The sequence below is a fragment of the Gymnoscopelus braueri genome (genome assembly GCF_963280865.1).
Source record: "Gymnoscopelus braueri genome assembly, chromosome: 9".
Taxonomy (NCBI): Eukaryota; Metazoa; Chordata; class Actinopteri; order Myctophiformes; family Myctophidae; genus Gymnoscopelus; species Gymnoscopelus braueri.
In genome coordinates, this window is record NC_137610.1 from 55526538 (window position 1) to 55541384 (window position 14847).

The 14847-nt window shown below is 40.2% G+C and overlaps 1 protein-coding gene across 2 annotated transcripts; it reads left to right on the forward strand.

The window, feature by feature from the left end:
- Nucleotides 1–3468: 3468 nt before the first annotated feature.
- LOC308091706 (uncharacterized protein) lies at nt 3469–9919 on the forward strand. 2 transcript variants are annotated; one of them, XM_080437387.1, is made up of 3 exons: nt 3469–3537; nt 5991–6093; nt 6771–9919. In XM_080437387.1, exons 2-3 carry the CDS (start codon nt 6024–6026, stop codon nt 7733–7735), a joined length of 1035 nt encoding a protein of 344 aa, XP_080293513.1. In that variant the 5' UTR covers nt 3469–3537; nt 5991–6023; the 3' UTR covers nt 7736–9919. The 2 variants fall into 2 exon arrangements, with proteins under 2 accessions (XP_080293513.1, XP_080293514.1); XM_080437388.1 differs by lacking the exons at nt 3469–3537; nt 5991–6093 and adding an exon at nt 6390–6641.
- The last annotated feature ends 4928 nt before the right edge of the window (nt 9920–14847 follow it).

Consider the following 14847-nt stretch of genomic DNA (forward strand, 5'->3'; position numbering starts at 1 on the left):
GCATCTTTCTGTGTTCATAACTGTCATATTGGGCGATAAGGCTACACAACACCTCAATTCTCTGAAATGTCAGCCTACAAACCTCATATCCCGAATAAAGATTTTTTTTCTCTGTGAGTAGAGCTACAGTGAAGGGGAGGACACAGAGGGAGCTAACGACGAGCCAGAGGTTGGTACGTCAGGTGAACGAACGCATGTTACACAATGACAAAGTACTCACATTTTGTACTTAAGTAAAAGTACCAATACCACAATGTAGACATACAAAAGTCCGATATAAAAAAGAATACTTACAAAAGTATTTGCATTAAAATATACTCAAGTACTGAAAGTAAAAGTACTGGATTCAGCCCCGCCCCTCTGCTTCAGCTGCTAAGTTGGCATATCGCAGCCTCTTCCGTTCGAATGCCTCATCGATGGCGTCCTCCCATGGGACCGTCAGCTCAACGATGAAGACACGCCGGCAGGATTTGGACCATGCAGATGACCAGGTCTGGGCGCAGGTTGGTCGCTGCAATTTCGGGTGGGAAAGTAAGCCTCTGGCTGAGGTCTACCCGCTTGTTGCCCGGGCTGCGTTCAGTGGGCCTGAGTCTGGAGGCGATGGGCTTGGTCCGCCGTGTCTCCCCTTCCCGGATGAAGGTTGTTTTCCGTGGGAAGGTTGTCTGGGCATTTAGAGGCATGGCGTTGGTGGTCACTCTCTTGTTCTCAAGTTCGGCAGCCACAGCACTTGACTTCAGTACCTGGTTATGGCGCCAGGTGTATCTTCCTTGAGTTAGACTGGTCTTGCAACCCACCAGGATGTGTTTGAGGGTTGCTGGGGCTGCACACTGGAGACAGGCTGGGTCCTCTCCATACCAGAGATGTAGGTTGGTTGGCGTGGGCAGGACATCATATGTGGCTCTGATGATGAAACTTAGCCTATTAGACTCCATGCTCCACAGTTCCTTCCACGGGATTTTCCTCCTCTCCACGCCCTCCCACTTCATCCAGCGGCCTTGCTGGGCTTGGCACACCTGGCTGCTTCCTCCTGGTGGCGCACAACACATCGCGTTGTGAGCTTGCAGATCGACTATTTAAAAAAGAAAAAGTACATAGATCTGAAGTGGTTTTGTAATAATCAAAATCTACAAAGTAACTAAAGTTTTCAAATAATTATAGTGGAGTAAAAAGTACAATATTCGCCTTTGAGATGTGGAGTAGAAGTAAATTACTGAAAATTGAAAAACACAAAAAGTACAAATTCCTCAATAGTACAGTACTTTACACCACTGCAAACCACAGTAGCTGGTCCACAAGCTCTGTGGAATAGGAAATAGCAACAATGACCAAAGAGGCAAGATAAAACTTGTGATTGTATGTGATACAATGAAAGAAACTGTAATTTATAGCATTTTGCCACATACATTTCCAGCCTGAGGTGACTAGACAGTCATGTCTCTAATTTGCCCAGGGTAAGTTTGAATTTAAAGAGTTGAGTTTGGCCGAGCCCCTATTCCATCTCTATTGGTGTTTTCACATTGATCAGATTATTAGTCACACCCGGGTTCAACCCTCCGTCTTTTCACATTTGTCTAATCTGTCTTCCCTGGGATAACACTCAACCCAACACTGTCTGCTGTAACAGTCGCCTTACCTTGCCGCAAGTAAATCTGCAAGAGCCATGGCATTTTTATTTGTAAGTGTAATGGTTTTCTGCTGGTGTCACTCCAAATAGAGCCACAAGGGGGCATAATTGTAAATTAGTTTCAAATAGTTCAGCCATGATTTCAAAACTATTTGTCCAATACAGCTTAATGTTATATTATATTTATACTACATTATTTTTAATTAAGGTTATTTCTCACCATCCAGCTTGATCATTAGACAGACAGACTTTTTCTCATCCCCCAACATAAATGAACTTTCAAATGGATATGAAATTAGAGGACAAGATCTGACTCCCAAGTCTTAGGAATTACTTATTCGGTGAGTACACACGTAGCGCGGAGCACTTTTATGTAGCGGAGATCAGTCTGCTAACCGTGCCCGGATGGGACCGATCTATGTCTGTGTATTTGGACTACATGAAATAACAGATCACAGACATTCTAGGGCTAGCTCTTCTCTATCTAGCCTTGGATCAAGACGGTCATAATATTATGACAGTCTTATCAAGGCTATATTCTCTATCCTTCCCTTTCCCGAAAACTACAAATGATTCTGTTTAAGGAAATAGGTAGCTGATATAATGCACTTTTACCTTAGCGCTAGGTATACTCTTGGTTGCTTGTTTTTGCAGAAAATGCACTTAAGACTTCTGGTGATTAGTAGTTTTCGTTCCCTACCTATGTTGAATGCACTTATTGTAAGTCGCTTTGGATAAAAGCGTCTGCTAAATGACTGTAATGTAATGTAATGATGAACTCATACAATAGTAGCAGTGATGGAAGAAGTAGGCTACTCACGTTTTACTTAAGTAAAAGTATCAATTATGCAAGGTAGAAATACTCGGTTACAAGTAAAAGTCTGGAATTCTAAATGTACTTGAGTCGTACAAAAGTATTGGTATTAAAATGGTACTTAAAGTACCAAAAGTAGAAAGTAGCCTACTCATTATGCAGAATGTCCCATTTCACAAGTTTTTAAATGTATAAATTGTATAAAAGTCTTTTGGAAATCTACAAGCTCTGTATATAGGGTTGAAGTGGTTAATGTAGGCAGCCTATGTTTTTTATAGTAATCAAAATCTACAAAGAAAGTAACTGGTAACTAACATTTTAAAATAATTGTAGTGGAGTAAAAGTACAATATATTTGCCTCTGAGATGTAGTGGAGTAGAAGTAACACTACTGAAACTGGAAATACAGTAAAGTAAAAATACCTCAAAATTGTACTTAATAGAGCAAATAGAGCTTTGTTCTTGTGTATTGTTGTTTGTGGCCCCGGCGGGGAGACACTAAATGTAATTTCTCTTCCAGGTCTCGAGCTGAAAAAGTTTAGAAACCCCTGCAGGGTGTTAGGCCAGACAATGGGCAGCACTCAGTGTTGCCATGTCCGCTTATTATAAGCGGCTTTGGGCTTATTCTTCTGTGAAGTTACGGGTTGCGTTTTCTTTGGGCTTGTTTCTATGTTCTAAAGTGTAGTTGCTTATTTGGACTTGTTTCAAATTTTTTTGCATTATTTTAACAAGTATAGTTCTCCAATATTTTCATGTCATGGACCCCCAAATTAATATGTATCTGTCCTATAACCCCCATCTGTTTTTTTGCCCGTGATTTGTGTTGCTAGAATTAAAAAAACAACTTTTATTTCAAGATGTTTTGAAACTAGCAGATCTACAAGCTCAAAACTCATCGCGATGCCTTGTGAGCTTGTAGACCGGCGATTTTCAAGCTACGCATAGCTATGTTTAAAGTACTCATGTAGTCACTTCTTTTGGGCTCGTTTTCCCCAGACCTGGTTGCTTATTTCTCTCACAAAATGTGACAAGTTGTGGCAACACTGGCAGTCTCCCACGGCAGCAGCTGCGTTCATAGTTGAACGTTCTCCTTATTTCAGGTCAGATTCCTCTTGTGTCACTTAATAACAACGTTTATATTGTAGCTCACACAATAAGATAAGATAACAATAGGTCTTAGGAGAGTGTGTTAGCATAGCCATGGTTCACATGACGCTCGTTAAGCTGACAGTCATGTGTCTGGGCTACAGTTAGCATAGCTGCTAACGCTAGTGTTAGCATAGCTGCTAACGCTAGTGTTAGCATAGCTGCTAACGCTAGTGTTAGCAAGCAAGAGCTATATATATGACCGTCTTCATCCAAGGCTTTGCTAGAGCAGATGTGTTGTTGTTGTTGTTGTTGTTGGAATGTGTTGTGGAACCTCATGATCATTTTACACCATGTTGTTAACCGACAACTCATTAGAACCAAATTTAACATATGCATTTATTCACATACTTACAGAAGGGGAGCTAAATGCTAAAAGTAGAGGAGGCTAACCTCTAGCTCTGGTCCATAGTAACCTCGCGTCACCAGTCTTTCCACGTCGGAGGAAAGCCTGGTATGCGTTCTTAAAGACCCGTGTGATCCGGTCTAGGCCACGCCTACTGAAAAAAATAATAATAATAATAATGATTTTGCCCATCCGGTTTTGCGGAGCCGCTTTGTTTTGGTTCCCCATCCCCAATCCCTATTTAAATGGAATATAATTTCCCCGTGAGATACAGACGCTAAATAGTCTCCGGAAAGTACACTCACATTTATATTTAAAAAATAAGCTAAACTACGCCGCATCAAGGATTTTATTAGGACGGACCTATTTTGGGGTGACGTCTTTCCGGATCTGCCCATCCGGCCGCCTGATGATGCGGATGACGCGCCTGGTGACGTAGGGTTACTTCCGCCCCCGACCGGATCATAGACCCGAAAAGGTATTCTTCCCAGGCTAGGTCCATAGCCTAGATTAGAAGGAGTTCTCCTTAAGGCTATGGGACTTTCGAGCCTTTAAAAATACACTTTCGCTACTCACCAAAACAAAGACGGTTTTATAGAGTTGAAAGCCAACTCTACCAAGTGGGAACACTCTGAGCCCCTCAACTCACATTTAAAATACACTTTTTGGCCAAATTGTAAAATATTTCACTGTAAAGAGAACATTATTTAGTTACTCTAATGCGCCATCTACAGATCCAGTCAGTGTAATTTTTCTATTGACCGGATCTCTAGAGGGCACAGCGGAGTAACTAAAGAGAGAGATGCGAGTGTGACACACACACACACACACACACACACACACACACACACACACACACACACACACACACACACACACACACACACACACACACACACACACACACACACACACACACACACACTGAATAAGCAAGGTAAGGAGCGCAATTTCTTAGCAAGTAAAGGAAATAAGGCAACGCAATTAAATAATCAGCTGTTGCTCGAGGCAGGCGTTTTCGCGTGGCGTCGCTTGTGCGAAAGTCCACTTTTTTTGCGACTCAGGCGTGTGGGCAGTAAAAGCCTAAGGCTGTACAATCAGTGTTGCCAGGTCTGCTTATTATAAGCGACTTTGGGCTTATTTTCCTGTAACGTCGCTTGTAAATATTCATAGTTGCGGCCTTGCGGGTTGCTTTTGTTTGGGCTTGTTACTGAAGTGTAGTTGCTTATTTGGGCTTGCTTTCAAGAAGTGAAATCTTCAAGGCAATAATGCGTCGAGGCGTGACGTGTTGTTAGCTTGTAGATCTGTTCTCCAAATTTGTGACGTAAGTGACCTCAGACCACTTCCGGTGTAGGCTGCACTAGCGCTCCTGTTTTCGTGTATAGAGGGGCGGGTATATAGAGGCGCGGAGAGATTGCGCCTGATCCCATTGGTTCACCGATCTGTCCGTCAACCCCCGCCCCGTTAACACAACATTACGAGCGACGCCCACTGCACTCTGGTTGGTTGGGGAAATGAAACACTTCCTATACCGGGTACACCGACGCGTTCCTCCAGGCTTTTATTTTTTAGCAAAACTAAACAATAAAAGCCTGGAGATCGAGGCTACTTCTGGTGCTTCTGGAATATTATTGCTTAATAATGGTGTTTCATATAAACTGTACATTGTGCAATGCACGCGAAGGTGGAAAAGAAGATGGTTGCCAAGCCAGAACCATCAGAGATTTTTGTAGCAAGTTGGGAGAGAATTGGACAACTGCTTGGCTCTAATCTAGTTGTCCGTACGCAGAAATACAGGTTGCCGGACCAGGCCTCAATTATTGTAGCAATATGGGATGCATGGCAGCAGAAACATTAAGAACAGATGGGCTACTTTCACCTTATTTACTTAAGATCATTGTTTGCATTACAGGAGTCCATCTTTTGATGAATGTATTTCCTTGTGTAATCTTAAATTAACCCAAGATTCATATTTTGGAAAGTTGGCTTCAAATCATTATTTTTTTACACCACTGCTGGGTCTCCAGTAATTAAAGTCATTATTCAATTTGTTCATTTCAGACCCAGTGTGTGGAGTCCAGACTGCAGGTGAAGATGAACTCTCCAGACTCAGCCAGGGACATTTCTATTAAACAGGAGGAACCTGAAGACCACCCACACCTCAGTATGTATTTTAACTATACGATAATCTTGGCAAAAAATATGACAATTATAATATCCGGATATTATAAGTTCCCAGGACTTTTTGTGTTATCCTTTTGGCCGAAATGTTTTACTGTACCTCTGTGCTATTCAATCTTTTTTGACTAATAAAGTATTCAATCAATCAATAACTCAATCAATATGCATAGGCATAATTAAATATGCAATACAAAATAAATGCACCACATTGTACATTTTTGGTTTCCAAAAACATTTGAGGTGGAAAACTCAGTTGTTGCCTCAGAGCCTCCTATCCCGTTCCATTGGAAATTAGGTTAAAATATGGTTGCAAAAAGCCATTTCAGCTGGTCTTTAAGTGGTTAACAACATTAAATTAAGTATATCTTCTTCAACTATTTCCAGATTTCAGTGCATGGCACTTCACTAGAAAGCTTACAGGCTGTACTTTGGTACATTGTGCTGCAAGTCATGGTCATGTTTCAGTCTCTTACAGATTATTAGATGTTCTTGGCCTACTGGCAGCATGCACAAGAACTTTGGCGCTGATCGGTACAGTGGTCAGTCTGTTTGTTCAGTCTTAGTAGATAATAGCTTTGTACATGGAACATGGAAGATAGAAAAATAGATTTACATTTTAAGAATCCAGTGTTGACTATCTTGTTATTTTTCTGCTCCTAGCCATCCTGCACATGGTTGTGTGTAAAGAGGAGGTTTCTCCTAAACAGGAGAGGAGCCCCAGTCTGCTCCAGGAGGAACCAGAGCCTCCAAAGATTAAAGAGGAACAGGAAGAGCTACTTCAAAGACCAGAGGACCCTGTTGGGTCAATGTTGACATTACTAGCAGTGAAAGCTGAAGTTGATGAAGACATCACTTCACACTGCTCTGAAGTTGAAGTTAAGCTTGAATCTGACACTGAAGTCACTGAAGACAGTGATGATTGGGGGGAGACAAGTGGGGGTGTCCACACTGGAGAAAAACCTTTCCAGTGTAAACATTGCGACAAGAGTTTCATTACGCCATCTGAACTGAAGAGACACAAGCCTATCCACACTGGGGGGAAAAAATTCCACTGTAAACATTGTGGCAAGAGTTTCAATCAGTCAGGTAACCTCCAGATACACCAGCGTATCCACACTGGAGAAAAACCTTTCCACTGTAAACATTGCGACAAGAGTTTCATTACGCCAGGTAGCCTGAAGATACACCAGCGTATCCACACTGGAGAAAAGCCTTTCCACTGTAAACATTGTGACAAGAGTTTCAATGTCCCAGGTAACCTCCAGATACACCAGCGTATCCACACTGGAGAAAAACCTTTTCACTGTAATCAGTGTAACAAATGTTTCACTGACTCAGGTTCCCTCAAGAAACACCAGCGTATCCACACTGGAGAAAAGCCTTTTCACTGTGAACAGTGTGGCAAATGTTTCAGGGAGTTATGTCACCTGAAGAATCATCAGCGTATCCATACTGGAGAAAAACCTTTCCACTGTAAACATTGTGACAAGAGTTTCAGTGAGTCAGGTTCCCTCAAGAGACATGAGCGTATCCACACTGGAGGAAAACCTTTCCACTGTAAACATTGTGGCAAGAGTTTCAATCAGTCAGGTAACCTAAAAAAACATCAGCTTATCCACACTTGAGAAAAATCTTTCTACTGTAAACAATGTGACAGGAGCTTTTGGAAGTCACCTGGAGAAACACCAGCGTGTCCACACTGGAGAGAGACCTTTCCACTGTAAACTACATCTCCAGCATTGCACAACTTGCCTATGTAGTAAGGCTGCAACAAAGGATCGATTAAACGATTTAAAATCGATTACTACATTTGTTGCCAACAAATTTGATACGAATCGCGTTCTTTTTGTTTTACCAACAGCGGCTATTTTTCTAGTTTAATACTGTTTCGTAAAAGCACTAGCCGTAGCTAAAACTATGGAATGAAACTTCTCGCCTCCTTCCCAATCTGACGCATGCGCAATAACGACTGCGAATAAAAATGAAAACAACAATGGCGGCCCCTGTGCAATTTACTGAGTGTTTCACCCACAACGTCGTAAAGAAAAGTATGTATTATGTATGTATATCTATTGCATAGGTAGTAGCCTTATCAGCAGCTGAGCAAAATTGTATAACATGTACTTTTTAATTAATTATTCATCTGAATTGTCGTTATTGTTATTAATAGAACATGCCTAAAACAACCTAAAATCTAAATTATAAGGTAATTGCTAAATAAGTGCGATAATCCTAATCGCCCGATTCATCGATTATGGAACTAATTGTTATTTATATCTATATAAATAACAATGATATTGTTTAATCTTAATGTTTGTAAACAGCAGAGAGACCAGGGACAGATAATGCATGGGCTACTGGAATTTGTGAGCAAAAATAGAAATAGTGAAAAAAGTAAAATATCAAAACTTCATAAAATTCCGCAAGAAATTAAGGTAAAAGAGGATAATACCAAAGAGAAATGGGAAAAATAATTATCAATAACAATTATGGGAGATTATTGGAAAGAAGCATACAAAACATTTTTTAAGGCGACACAATCCAAGTATTGCAAAGAATTTGCTTGGAAGATTAATATGAGGATTTTTTTTTATCAAAATGTGTTATCAAAATATAGACCAGCAGGCAGTGCTGAATGCTGGAGGAAATGTGCAGAACTGGAAGCCAATCATACACACATTTTCTATTTATGCCCAAAATTGAAAAAGGTTTTGGGAGATAGTGAAAATAAATATAACCAATACATTTTCCTTAAGGAAACCCATACACCCAATCAATATTTGATTAGGTATTATTCCATTAGAAATATACAGGGAGGGAGATAAATATCTGTATACAATATTACGTAATCGCTGTGCCTTAAAACAAATCACACAGAAATGGTTGGATGTAAACCCACCATCTATTAATAATTGGAAAATAACAGTCGAAGAGATTAAACAGATGCAAAGAATCACTTACAACATGAGAAACTGTGAAGATGAATTTGAAATAAACTGGAGTAAATGGGACTCAGAAATACATGAAGTGCAAAAGTAGATTTGGGAGTAGTACTACAGGAAAGCTACCCCCATTTTTTTCTTTTGTTTACTTCAATTTTTTTCTCTCATTTTACCTTCTTTATTCCTCCTCCTTTCCCCCCTTTTTTATTTTTTTGTATTATTAATATCTGTTTGTATATGTTATACAAATTTAAAACAATGATGCAGGCTGAATTGAACAAGTAAAGGAAACTTTTAAGATAATTAAATGAAATCAATAACATGTAATGTACGAGCCTGCAATAAAGTAAAAAAAGAAATGAAATGTTTGTAAACAAATAAATGGTGAATATTGTAGCAGATGAATGTGTTCTCTCTCCTTTAATATTGGATGAAATGTGTAACCCACCTGAAAATGTATTTTCTGTTTGCTAAAGAGCAAGGAGAGACAGGGACAGCACTGTTACTGAATATAACAATGAATACTTTAAGAATATACTGTAGGTCTTTAACTTTAACAAAACCCTTTTGTTTAACAGCACCTTAAAGGGAGACTTGCATCATACATGGTTTATTCTGTCCAGTTTTACTTAACTAAGTAAAAGTCATAACCTAACCCCCCCCCCCCCTTTTCTTCTTCTCGAACTTTTTACTTTACATATTTTAGTTTTTCTTATTTTTCATTTTGTAAACTGTTTATATGATATTCTGCATAGTAGTTTATATGTGTCTGTCATTTAACACTATGATATGAATACATGAGGACCCTATTTGAAACAAGCCATTAGGCTTTCATGGGTTTTTCAATCCTATTTAGTTGACCGTGTATTTAAACTGTATTTTCATGTGCTTTTTTTTCTGCAAAGTTCTAAATAAAGTATTCAATCAATCAAACAACACATTCCCTGCCATTGATGCAGATCTACATCATTTAAATCATTATTTTGATATTACGCTAGAGGGCGCTCTTCCCCAACCTATGAATGATCCCTTGACTCTGAGAGAATGATAGAAGCAGAAATAACGTCATCCCAAAAATATAATTGAATAAATTAATGCATTTATTACCCTCTGTAGATCATTTGAGGGCGATATCTTTTGAAAAACATTTTAAAATAGTTCAAATAGCCGATCTACAAGCTCACAACGTTCCACATATAAATACATAATAGGAATTGAAGGATTAATACGAGTGTGTGCGTGTGTGTGCGCGTGTTATTCTCCATTTGCACAAAGTGCTCCTCCCACATCCAGTTCTGGCATTGTCCCGTGGCTTTCTTTCCGGTCCATCCACAACACATTGAATTCTGTTACAATGATGTCCTAATTAATAGGCTAACAACAGAACGTGTGTGTGTGTGTGTGTGTGTGTGTGTGTGTGTGTGTGTGTGTGTGTGTGTGTGTGTGTGTGTGTGTGTGTGTGTGTGACAATGTTGGTTTATGACAATAAATGCCTTCTTTGCTGCTCTGTGCTCTCTGTATTGACAAATACATATCAGACAGGCTTGCATTCTCATCTTAAAATGTACACATGTGTAGGCCTACCAAGGGAGCTCTGAGATGTGTGGGTGGTAGTTATGTGATTATCATTTGATTATATGACGGTGACCTGTTTCTGTCGTTTCCTTGCTCTTCTCTATCTAGCCTCAAACGGGTCATAATATTTTGACAGTCTAATGCTGCGTTCACACCAAAGGAAGCTGAACACAAAAAAAAGCAGCTTCAAGGATGAGGTCTGGGTTCTCTGGGTTCTTTCTCAAAAAGCACACTTTTCTATAAAAACATTTTAAAAAGATGATTTTGCATAGAGATAACATTGAAAATAAAAGCTGATTCATTGTTCAGCTTCTTTTGTTGTGAACGCAGCTTACTCTTATCAAGGCTACTCTGTCCTTCCCTTTCCCGAAAACAACAAATGATGAATTTGTACAATAATAGCAGTGATGGAAGAAGCCCTAAAGATACACCTTCAGGAGGCTGCAATTCGAAAATGGCCCCTGTCCAAGTCTTAACCTAATCGAACTGGGAACCTTGCGGTTTTCCAGTTCACTCTACCCGGCCACTCTACCCCTGAGCCACCGCCGCCCGTATAGTAGTGTGTTTATCTGTCTGTCTCTTATATGTAATGTCATCATTGTCATCTTAAACAAGCTCAGTGCTTAATGAGTCTTCCAGTTTAGTAGACCTTGTATTGTGAATTTGTACTTCCATGTAGGCTACTGTTGTTCTCATGTCTTACTAAATAAAGTACATCAATCAATCAATCAATGTTTTACTTAAGTAAAAGTATCAATACTGCAAGGTAGAAATTCTCGGTTACAAGAAACAGTCTGGAATTAAAAAATTACTTGAGTAAAAGTAGAAAGGTATTGGTATCAAAATGTACTTATAGTGCCAAAAGTAGAAAGTAGCCTACTCATTATGCAGAATGTCCCATTTCACGTTTTTTCAAATTTTCAAATGTATAAATTGTATGAAAATCTTTTGAAAATAGCATGCTCACAACATGTGGCATGGCAACGCATTGTGAGCTTGTAGATCTGCTATTTTCAAATGGCCGAAATGTGTAGGGTTGAAGTGGTTAATGTAGGCCTATGTCTTTTGAAATGATCAAAATCTACAATGAGAGTAACTAGTAACTAAAGTTTTCAAATAATTGTAGTGGAGTAAAAGTACAATGTATTTGCCTCTGAGATGTAATGGAGTAGAAGTAAAGCTACTGAAAACTGGAAATACTTCAGTAAAGTAAAAATACCGCAAAATTGTGTACATGTAGGCTACTTAGTTACTTTACACCACTGAATAATAGTGCAAATCGAGCTTTGTTCTTGTGTATTGTTGTTTGTGGCCCCGGCGGGAGACACTAAATGTAATTTATCTTCCAGGTCTCGAGCTGAAAAAGTTTAGAAACCCCTGCAGGGTGTTAGGCCAGACAATGGGCAGCAGTCAGTGTTGCCATGTCCGCTTATTATAAGCGGCTTTGGGCTTATTCTTCTGTGAAGTTGCGAGTTGCGTTTTTTGGGCTTGTTTCTAAAGTGTAAACAATATTTTAACGAGTAGTTCTCATGTCATGGACCCCCAAATTAATATGTATCTGTCCCTAACTGCGATACCCCCATCTGTTTTGTGCCCATAGGCCTACCATTGATTGATGTACTTTATTTAGTAAGACATGGACAAACAACATGGAAGTCTGTTCAAATTCACAATACAAGGTCTACTAAACTGAAAGACTCATTAAGCACTGAGCTTGTCTAAGATGAGATCCCCATGCAATGATGCACACAAATTGAGATGACATATAAGAGACAGACGGATATACACCAGATTTGTGTTGTTGGAATGTTTCAAAAAATAATATTCCAAGTATTGACATTTAATTTCAAGATTTTTTAAAAATAGCAGATCTACAAGCTCACAAGTTAACGCATCGCGACGCCTTGTGTGCTCATGTAGTCGCTTCTTTTGTTTCCCCAGACCTGGTTGCTGGTGCGTAATGACGCACGTGGTCTGCTCTTTTTCCCCCCCTCTACACCTATAACTCTTTGCCAAAAATAGCCGATCTCCAAGCTCACACTCCGCGCATATAGTCAATAAGATGGTTATTATTATTCATATTATTATTATAATGACAAACAGTGAATGTCTGACGGACAGAAAGCCTTCTCGAATGATGCCCTGTTGAAATGATATAAAAACGAAATCATAGTGAGTGTGCTCCAACGGCCTGGGTCTGTCTGTCTGTCTGTCTGTCAAGCTCTTTGCCAAAAATAGCCTATCTACAAGCTGGTTATCGCACTTATTTAGCAATTACCTTATAATTTAGATTTTACGTTGTTTTAGGCATCTAACAATAACGACAATACAGATGAATAATTAATTAAAAAGTACATATTATACAATTTTGCTCATCTGCTGATAAGGCTACTACCTATAAAATACATATACATACATAATACATACTTTTCTTTACAACGTTGTGGGTGAAACACTCAGTAAATTGCACAGGGGCCGCCATTGTTGTTTTCATTTTTGTGGGCCATAGGGAAGTGGGAGCCTACAGCGCAGGCCTTTAAGCTAAACAACAACAGCACCGCAGTGTTCACTGGAGACCGCAGCATCCTGTCTAAGCTGGTCAGGTCTGGGAAGAAGACACAAGCTGAAATCCAAACCCGAAAATCTCGGCCACTCGCTCACTCCCACTCGGTCACTCCGACTCCAAACCGGATGTGCTCAGGGTCCAATTATTCAGTTGCTTCTTGGAGGAGGCGAGTGGAGGAGCCGAGGAGGCGTTATTATGGATCCCACCGCAGCTCCAGGCAAACCCCGCTGTGATTGGTCAGTAGTCGCTGTGATTGACAGTTCTCGTTTTTGCAACTATGCCTAAACCTAACCTTAACCCTAACCCTAACCTCAGTAAAACTATGCCTAAACCTAACCTTAACCCTAACCCTAACCTCAGTAAGACTATGCCTAAACCTAACCTTAACCCTAACCCTGTCCGGGTAAAAGAGGACGTATGGCCACCCTGCATGAATGATGTAATTCAGAGTCAGACATACTCTGTAATATACGGTGGCTGTTATAAGCAGCAGTGCCGTGCGGGACTGCTGCGGGGGGTGGGGGTCTGGGGACTGTACGAGCAAAAAGAGGGACGGGTCAGGATTTAATTCATAAATGTAAGTTTGCTCATCCTGGCGCTTCGTTCACTATTTCAGGAATAAATGGCTTTGCACAAAATGTTAACTATAAAGATAACAATGTGGCCATCCACATTGATGAATTGTCTATTCTTATATTCTGTATTATTCTATACCTGCATATTATTCTATTCTATGCATGTATATTTTCATCCACGGCTCTGGTCCAGCTGTTTGAGACGTCATAAGTGATCGCGGAATTTGCCGTCGCTTTGAAATGACGCTAAGTGCAGTCCGATCCTTTGAGGCCAGCTGGTCGGCCACTCTGTCCTCGCAAATAATCCTCGGCTCCTCGCAGGGGCGGGGCCTAGGCGCGAGTGGAGGAAGCGAGGAGAGTGAGCGAGTGACCGAACTTTGGGGAAAGGATTTCAGCTTAAGCCTCTGGGTCAAAGGCCGCCTTATAAATGTGATGTGGAGATGTTTGGTGAAGGCCCCTGTCAGGGCTTCAGTGGAATCGACTGCTTCACGACTACATATTTCAAGCTCTTCCTGCTCTAAGAAGCATTGTAATTATGATATAATGTTTAACTGTGAATTATGTCTCCCTTTTTTGTTTTGTAATTGTTAACCATACTTTCCCAATTAGGGGCCGGGGTGAAGGAGCCATTCTGACTTTGTGCCTTTAAGCCTGGTGTGGGCGGGTTCACCTTGAGGGGGTTGACGTGGCAACCAGCAGGTTCATATAGGCACAGGTGCAACACGCCACTTAATGATGGCATGGTTTGGGTACACAGGAGATCACACGGTTTTTACCGTTTTACATGCATTAACAAAACTTGCTGAAATTCTTTGTTTGAATGAATAAATGGGAACCTCATCCAACAGCAGTATTTGGTTTGGACATTCTTTGGATTGAAAACGCGTCAAAAACGGATATTCCTGTACCCAGCCGAGGGGCGAAAAGTTTGTTTGAATCGTCACTACAAATACTTTATTTAGAAGTGTGCAGAAAAAAAGCACATGAAAGTATAGTTTGAATACAAGGTCAACTAAATAGGATTGAAAAACCCATGAAAGCCTAATGGCTTGTTTCAAATGGGGTCCTCATGTACTCAA

Coding starts and splice junctions, on each gene's coding strand:
- LOC308091706 (XM_080437387.1), top strand. CDS start 6,024: ATGAACTCTCCAGACTCAGCCAGGGACATTTCTATTAAACAGGAGGAA. Junction 6,094..6,770: donor TGAAGACCACCCACACCTCA/GTATGTATTTTA, acceptor TTCTGCTCCTAG/CCATCCTGCACATGGTTGTG.